This window comes from Podarcis erhardii (genome assembly GCF_964252035.2).
Source record: "Podarcis erhardii genome assembly, chromosome: 12".
NCBI lineage: Eukaryota > Metazoa > Chordata > Lepidosauria > Squamata > Lacertidae > Podarcis > Podarcis erhardii.
This window is the reverse complement of record NC_138513.1, coordinates 46,944,684-46,952,415: the sequence shown is the minus strand read 5'-3', so window position 1 is coordinate 46,952,415 and position 7,732 is coordinate 46,944,684. Positions and strand designations below refer to the sequence as shown.

General features: G+C 41.9%; 1 protein-coding gene across 1 annotated transcript in view; it reads right to left on the bottom strand.

Moving 5' to 3' along the window:
- Window positions 1-5,313: 5,313 nt before the first annotated feature.
- EEPD1 (endonuclease/exonuclease/phosphatase family domain containing 1) overlaps window positions 5,314-7,732 on the bottom strand; it is a 62,581-nt gene continuing 60,162 nt past the window's right edge. Inside the window, exons 6-7 of the mRNA XM_081834807.1 lie at window positions 6,896-7,090; window positions 5,314-5,792 (exon numbers count right to left, since the gene is read on the bottom strand). Of these exons, the coding sequence (XP_081690933.1) occupies window positions 5,593-5,792; window positions 6,896-7,090 (395 nt within the window). The 3' untranslated portion in view covers window positions 5,314-5,592. The remainder of the gene's footprint in view (window positions 5,793-6,895; window positions 7,091-7,732) is intronic.

The window sequence follows — 7,732 nt, the reverse complement described above, 5'->3', positions numbered from 1 at the left end:
AACTTCATCGGCAGTGGCACAACCTTCCTTAGCAACTAGTTTTCTACCTGCCAGGTACAACTGCTGGTTTCATCAGTTTAGCACTTCCTAGGTGTAGCCTCCAACTCCACCTGTTCTGCCTTTACACCAGCAGTCCCTCACCCTTAAAAAAAATAATAACTGGCTCCTTTCCATTGTTTCCTGACCATTATATTGCCCTTTAGTAAGATCTGCCTCTGTGAAGCTTCTGTTCATGTTGCTGATGCTGATTGAAGGCATATCCTCATGCAGGACCAACAGGTAGAGTGGCCTGGGGCGGGGGTGGGAAGCAACAGAAGTGCTCAGGATCCATCAAAAGCATTTTGGTGCTCAGGACCCATCTACGAGCACCATAAAGGCAGAACACATTTCTCTTCTGCATGTCCAGATCGCTCAAGTATCACAATGCCGTTTTGGTTTCTAAAAAAAAGGTTTTCAATATATGAGGAACCTCAGAGGAATACAGTAGGGTAGAATCTCCAAATCCTTCCATTCTTCTACAGAGTTGCTTGCATATATATATTTTTTAAAAAGACTGGAACTCATTGATGCAATAATGGCATAACCACCCACCATGAATTCAAGCACTGTGAAGACCACTCCTGTTTTAAAGTTATAAAAATTGGCTTATAATCTTATAGCCTGTCATGAAAATCTCATTTATCATGGGCAATGGAAAAAAATGAATATTTTCCGATTTAATAATATACATTGAGCTAGATGCCTGGACGTAGTATTCTGCAATGGGGTGATGAAGTACAATTTTTAACCAAAATATTTTACAAAACATGGGCCTAGAACACATTCGGCAGCCTCAATTTTCCATTCTTAATACAGTTTCTGTCTTTCATTCATTGAATTCAAGAGATTCCTGTTGCTGTAAGTGCATCTAACTCTCATACAGACGGTTCTGTTTTGAACAGATTCCTATTCCCCACAGATGTTAGCTTTCATGTCTGTGTAAATCAGCTCCATAACTTAGTGGATGCCACATGGCTATACGATTAACACAAGTTAACACATCAGCAGCCTTATACATGTATTAATCAAAGGAACAGAGCCTCCACATCAGTATTTACTGGGTTTTTATAGCCATGTGGGCAATAGGTTGCAGGATATTGTACCAGAAGTTACTACAGCGCAGAGCATTAGTAACTTCATAGTATGCCGGGGTAACAACTTGAATGATAACATGTTTAGCGCATTAGCGGTTTGTACACTCCTGCCTCCTTGGATATTTACCAAATATGTTGATGTATAATTTTAATACAAAAGCCCTTGTCTCAAGAAGATTGCTGAATACTGTAAATAGCCGCAACAGTAATTATCTGTATTTCAACCAGCACAATGGTTCCTGTATACTATTTATACCTACCTAAACCTTAGCTACACGAGGTGGATTCACACATTCATGTGCTGTACCTGATCTTTGGTCTTTTCCGTAGCATAGTTGCTGTTAACTTCTAAACAATTGTATACTGCCCCTCATTTTAAAAAATCAAGAGCTGTTTACAACAATTAATTGCACATGTGGCAATGTGTTGCTGTTTATGGCACAGGCAGAAATCATCCCCATAAGACAAACAGAATAACTATAGTACATAAAGGTGCAAACCCTGTGTTCTGTCAATGCGGCCATCTTATTTGCAGTCGACAGCGAGCCTTACCAAAAATTGCTAGTGCCATTTAAATGCTTAACTATTCACGTCACATTATTCCTAACGTGTTACAATTAGTTCAGTGCAAGTCACAATTCTTGAAGTCAGCAAATCACTTGCCCAGCAAAAAAACCCCCACCTCAGGCGATTTTTCCAGCACCAATGTTGTTATATAAAGTGTTGTAGATTTGTAACAGTGCTTTTGTAAACCTTTTGGGATTTTTAAAAATTGTGACAACCTGTTGTTAAGTTCCAAAATAAATAAGGGTTGTATTGTATGTGTACGGGTCTCACCAGAAAGTCTGATGCTGTTTATTTATAACTGACAAGACATCTTTGCTATTAGATCTGTAGCTCCTCTAAAATTTAATGGGGGGGAAACTTCAGAGTTTCAATAAAGAGAGCAGTTATACCTGCGTTTTATTGGTGGAGAAACCTTATACTGCTAACTCAATGACAAGTGTCTCTAATAATAATAATAATAATAATAATAATAATAATAATAATAATAATAATAATAATTTTATTATTTATACCCTGCCCATCTGTCTGGGTTTCCCCAGCCACTCTCCATACTCTTTGCCAACAACAGCTGCCCTGTCATCTCTGCTTCATTCAAACATACAAATATGTCTCAGCAGCAAGTTTATTTCAGGCCAGCTTAGTGCTTCGGTCCCCTGGGTGACTATTGATTGATAAAAAATTAAATGAGTCTTAAGTACCAGTTATATGCCCTCGTCTGGATGAGCCCTCATCCCAAAACATGCTAAACCAGATCTGGTTAAGACTGATCTTCAGCAGAAGTTACGCAGTAGTAGAAAATAGTACAAGTTTCAGCTAAAAGAAATAGGTTCAGGTGTTGGCTCTGTGGAATTTGGAGATGTTGCTGATGAAGATTGAGGCTGATCCAACACAGTCGGAGTCTTTATATCCCTGATGGGTGTTGTAGTTCAACAGCATCTGTGGAGGACCAGAGGTTCCCCCGGCCTGCTTTAAAGAGTATAAAGTTTTGGGTGGGATGGTGGCCCAATTCCGATTCCAAAAGGGATGAGCTGTCACTTGGTAGCACTTTGGGAAAAAGCCTTATTTCAGACTCCAGCCGCGGCAAATTCAGAGGCTGTAAAACCTCATGGGCTGAAATATCCTAGCTTGAGAGAAGCGTGGCCTGAGTTTCTTGCAGAATAATTTAGGTTATAACTCCATGTATGCCAAATTCGCAAGTCCCTTACTTCACAGAGGATGTTGCTTCATGTTTCTAAAGCCTTTTAACAGAATATTTCAAGAGGAAAAATAATATCTGCGTTTGAAATGCTTTAAAACAAAACAATTTAGCCTCACATCCTGCCCCACTCTGAAATCTGAAATGGATTCTCTTGCCGGTTATCTAAAGCCTTTGGCCTGCTAATCTGTCATGCTTTCGCTTCATTTCAAGACATGAATCCTTTTCTATGAATATTCTCATCCGGTGTGTATCAGAAAGCATATTCGATTTTTCAAACCACCTACGACAGAAAGTTGGTTGTAGTTGCTCAAAAATGAAAAATGGGATGGATTAGAAAGACAGTTGAATACAAATGAAATGACAGGAGCTAGTCCCACAAGCCTATGATTCCTAGGTGGCTGGTCCTAGGGGCTGTAGGATGTTTTAAATCTTCCCCTCTGGGGGCAGACACAGAGGTCTGACAACACAGCACTCCTCCATGTTACTGTGAAAATATCTGCAGTTTTCAGAACTCTAGAGGCTGGTGGGAGCCTTGCCAAGGGAGGTGTGGCGGTATGAGGGAGCAAGAACGGGGAAGGTGTGGATCTGAAGGATTCATAGCCTTCCAGGTCCCCTGACATGCGTCCAAACCAGAGGGACAACCACACCAGACTGTCAGGAGCTTGTCCTACACTCGAGTAGGACCCTGGCAGAGACACATGCCCAGCTGGCATGTTCTCTCCCTCCTAGTCGATCGTTCGGGAGCTTCAAAAGCTTTCTTCAGCCCAAACATCACAGCGACCAATGCCAACAGACATCGGCACACTTAGGGATCCACAGAGTCTTCGCAACTTGCCTGACGGACCTCAGCAACTTAGCATTTTTGCTAATCGACTTTATTTACACACACACAGCACTGCAGCATGGCTCCCTCTCTCTCTAGCATCAGACAGCAAAGAGAAAAAACAAAGGACAATAGCGAAATGAGCACCGCACCCCATAGTCGCCTTTGACTGGACTTAACCATCTAAGGGGTCCTTTACCTTTACCTTAGTAATTTAGGAAGGAAAGTCTCTCATATGTCTCCAAGTTACTTTGCTAGAAAAGCCGTTTTACCAAAATGGAAAAATCTTATTTTGGTGTACAGGTTTAACAGGGAGTTATTAATCTGCAGATCTAAACACAAGGCTGTATTCTGCTCAGCAGGCTCAGGGTTTAAACTTCTTCAAATTACAGTTTTAACAGCTACTCCTTACAGACCATTTTTGCATACCTGCCACTGATGGACATCTGAAGTGCATGCGTATCCAAAATATATTTTGCTACTTTGCTTTTAAAATTTATCAGCTATGTTTCTAGAAGAACAGTGATATTCCGTGAAGTGAAATATGAAGTCAGAAGAATATTTCAGTAACACACAGTAAAAAGCATAGGGCAAATACTTATTTTCAAACAAGTCTTCACTTGCTTCCTATAATAAACAGATCAGGAACGGCTCTGGTGAGCTTGATTAGGAAAGAAACTTCAGAGGGCTGAGATCATGCTAGAGAACACTCAGGACCATTTTTTTCCGATCAGTAAAACATGCTGTAGAAGAATCAAGGACCAAAGTTTCCAATGTGAAACTTAGGAAAACTCCGGAGTTCAAATAAGTGAAGCTTCCTCCAAATGGGCCCTTTCCATTCAGACCATTTTAATCTTGTGTTTATAAACTGTCTTTATGGAAGACAATCTTACTCGGCTACGAGTGATCACCAAAGAAGACTACAGGAATAATTCTGGACTAGTATATTTACACAGAGATCAATACTTTTGAAACATGCAGGTATTTTTCAAATATTAAGGTTTCAGCTATATAAAATAACAGCTTGCAGATGAGAATTGGAATATATGAGGTAGCTCTTATGAAAGCCTAAGTTCATTGGTGAAAGTTTATCCTTTTCCTTACAATGCCATACACGCTCTGGAGCAGGCATTCCCAGACTCGGCCCTCCAGATGTTTTGGGACTACAACTCCCATCATCCCTAGCTAACAGGACCAGTGGTCAGGGATGATGGGAATTGTAGTCCCAAAACATCTGGAGGGCTGAGTTTGGAGGTGCCTGTTCTAGAGGGCTTGACTGGATAGATAATAGTTATTCAGGTTTCAGTTTCGCATGTAGATGGAACAAGTTTTTAGAGCAATCGCTTAAGCCAAGCTGCAGACCTGTGTGTTTCCTATTTTGTGAATACTCCCACCACATGTTCAGTATTCTGCCACAATTCCTACTGTAAGTGATAGGATAGCAAACAGACAGCATTCACTAGTCTGTTTATCACTGAAATATACTACATATGCTATACATATGCTATAAATTAATCTGCCCTTTCACGGGCTTCTCTTTGTCTGTTATTGTGTGACATTTCATTAGAAATCAGAGAGGGAGATCATGACTGTACAGTATTAAAAAGTGCATTTTATTTGGAGTTGTCAGGTATCCAAGCCCATCCGTGTCCACCAAGTCCCCGTAAAAAGTCACAAAACACAAAAGATGGGATACCCTAAAACATCCATTAAGGGACACAGAGGTGGGAATGGAAAAGGGAGATGTTAAAAGCAGAAGCTGATTCTTTTTAAATGAGAAAAAAGGCAGTTCCGGTTCACTGTCAGGCCTTGAGCAAAGGGATCTTCTGACCATCCCTTCTAGGGAAGGGCGTGGTTTGCTTGTTCTTTCATCATCGCTCATGTTTCGCATTTGAGTCGCTGCATTCCACTATCACGCCATTTCCGTTCCGTGTTGTCTCCTTTCTGTTCCAGTCCCTCTCGGTGTAAAATTCAGCTAACACAGGGCAGTGGCTTGAAGCAACTCCACCCCACGACCAGTTATCAGGGATCCAGGGGTTTGTAAGGCCTTCTCTCACAACTGCCCAATGACCTGTGTAAAGAATAGTTTAGAGAGGAGAAAGATAGGAGTGAATACTTGGGGGAAACCACCAATGGCACAAAGCAAAGGGTCTGGAATATGAATGTTGACCTTTCAGTGAATATCTTTTAGGAGCATCTAATGGCTTTGCACCTAACTACAGTGGTGCCTCGCAAGACGAAAAGAATCCGTTCCGCGATTCTCTTCGTCTAGCGGTTTTTTCGTCTTGCGAAGCAAGCCCATTGACAGCTTAGCGGATTAGCGCTATTAGCGGTCTAGCGGCTTTTAGCGATCAGCTGTTAAGCGGCTTATCAGCGGAACAGCTGATAAGCGGCTTAGGAAAGGGGGGGGGGAAAACCCCGCGGGAACTCGCTAGATTTTTTCGTCTTGCGAAGCAACCCCATAGAGAAATTTGTTTAGCGAAGCGCCTCCAAAACTCGTCTAGCGGGTTTTCCGTCTTGCGAGGCATTCGTCTTGCGGGGCACCACTGTAGTTCCTCGGAGGACCACGAGGAGACTCATGAAAACTGCTCATGCATTCAGAAGAAGATCATAAAGTGATAGAAAATAAAAAACCAACCCCAAAAAATGAGTGTATCACTGTTTCTTCTGCCTATAAAGGCATCTCCTAAAGGCAACTAATGCATTTCTTTAAAAATCAAGAGGAAATAGTACATTTCTAGGCACTCTTAAAAGCGAAGTTTCTAATCTTTGTGGCCCTGAAGGAAGTCTTGACATAGGTAAACGTGTAAATTAAGGAGAGATGGGGATCTGCAAACATGGGCAAATATGTAGAAACAGACCCAGAGGAGCTGGGATGAGTTTCAGATCCCAGTTGTGTGCACGCTATTTTTATAAAGAGACAAATCTCTGCTTCATATGTTTAGTCCAACAAAAACAGATCAAACTCTGCAAACATACACCAATAATGAACATTGTATATGTCGCTTGTAAAGTGCAAAATAGGCTAGGAGAAGTCGACATGAAATTTGCCACTTAACAAGCCACATACAACCTTTTTGGCTATCAATCCAACCATTGTCATACACACTAAGGTATTAAAAAATAATAATCAAAGCTTGATATTTGAAACTTCCTCCCAAAATGAAACCTTACCAGTGAAAACCTTTTTCAAGCTACGGCTGATCCAGATGTTATCCACGGACTTGGAGCCCTGAGGGTTCTTTGTGCTGATGTTTGTAAATGTGCTGGCGGTGACCAGGGGATGGAACTTCTCCTTCCTCAAGAGGTCGTGGTCGCTACTGTCGGGGGCTTGACTGAAGTCGCCTAAAATGATCATGTCTTTTTCTCCTAGGAGTGCGGAGAGCAAAAATAAATACAGGAAGAGTTAAGTAATAGGATTGTGGAGCATGTCAAGAAAGCAGCTGTATCCTTGGTCCAGGACCTTTATTCCTCAGACTCTGTTTAAGGGTTGCTCGATCTTCTGGGTTCCTCAAGAAGCGGGTTAGACTAGGCCTACAACAGGAGTGGAGAGGTTGTGGCCTTCTGGGTGCTGCTACATTGCAACTTCCACCAACCCTGACCACTGGGCAATGCTGGTTGGGTTTGCTGGAGTCCGACAGATTTCCCATGCCTGGCCCACAAAATACCCTCCCATTCTCTGATTCTTCTACCCTCAACTGCTCAAAGGTCTCTCCAACTCGGCCCATTTTTTCGTGTTGCTCCCCTGAGCATGAAACTTCTTCTGGGACTGTGGGTGTGAGGCCACCAACTCATCCATCAGATCTCTCCACAAAATCCACCTTTCCCCCAGCAAGACCTCCAGCTTCTAGCCTGCTGTTGTAACGTATTAATCATATTCCACATAGGTCTGAAGGCAATGTACCAAATATAATGAAAAACAGCCAAGAAGCCGTTAATGAGAGTGCAAGAAGTAACAGAAGGTGGATTTAAAAACGAAGACACTGTGGACACTTATGGCAGAGGCCTATT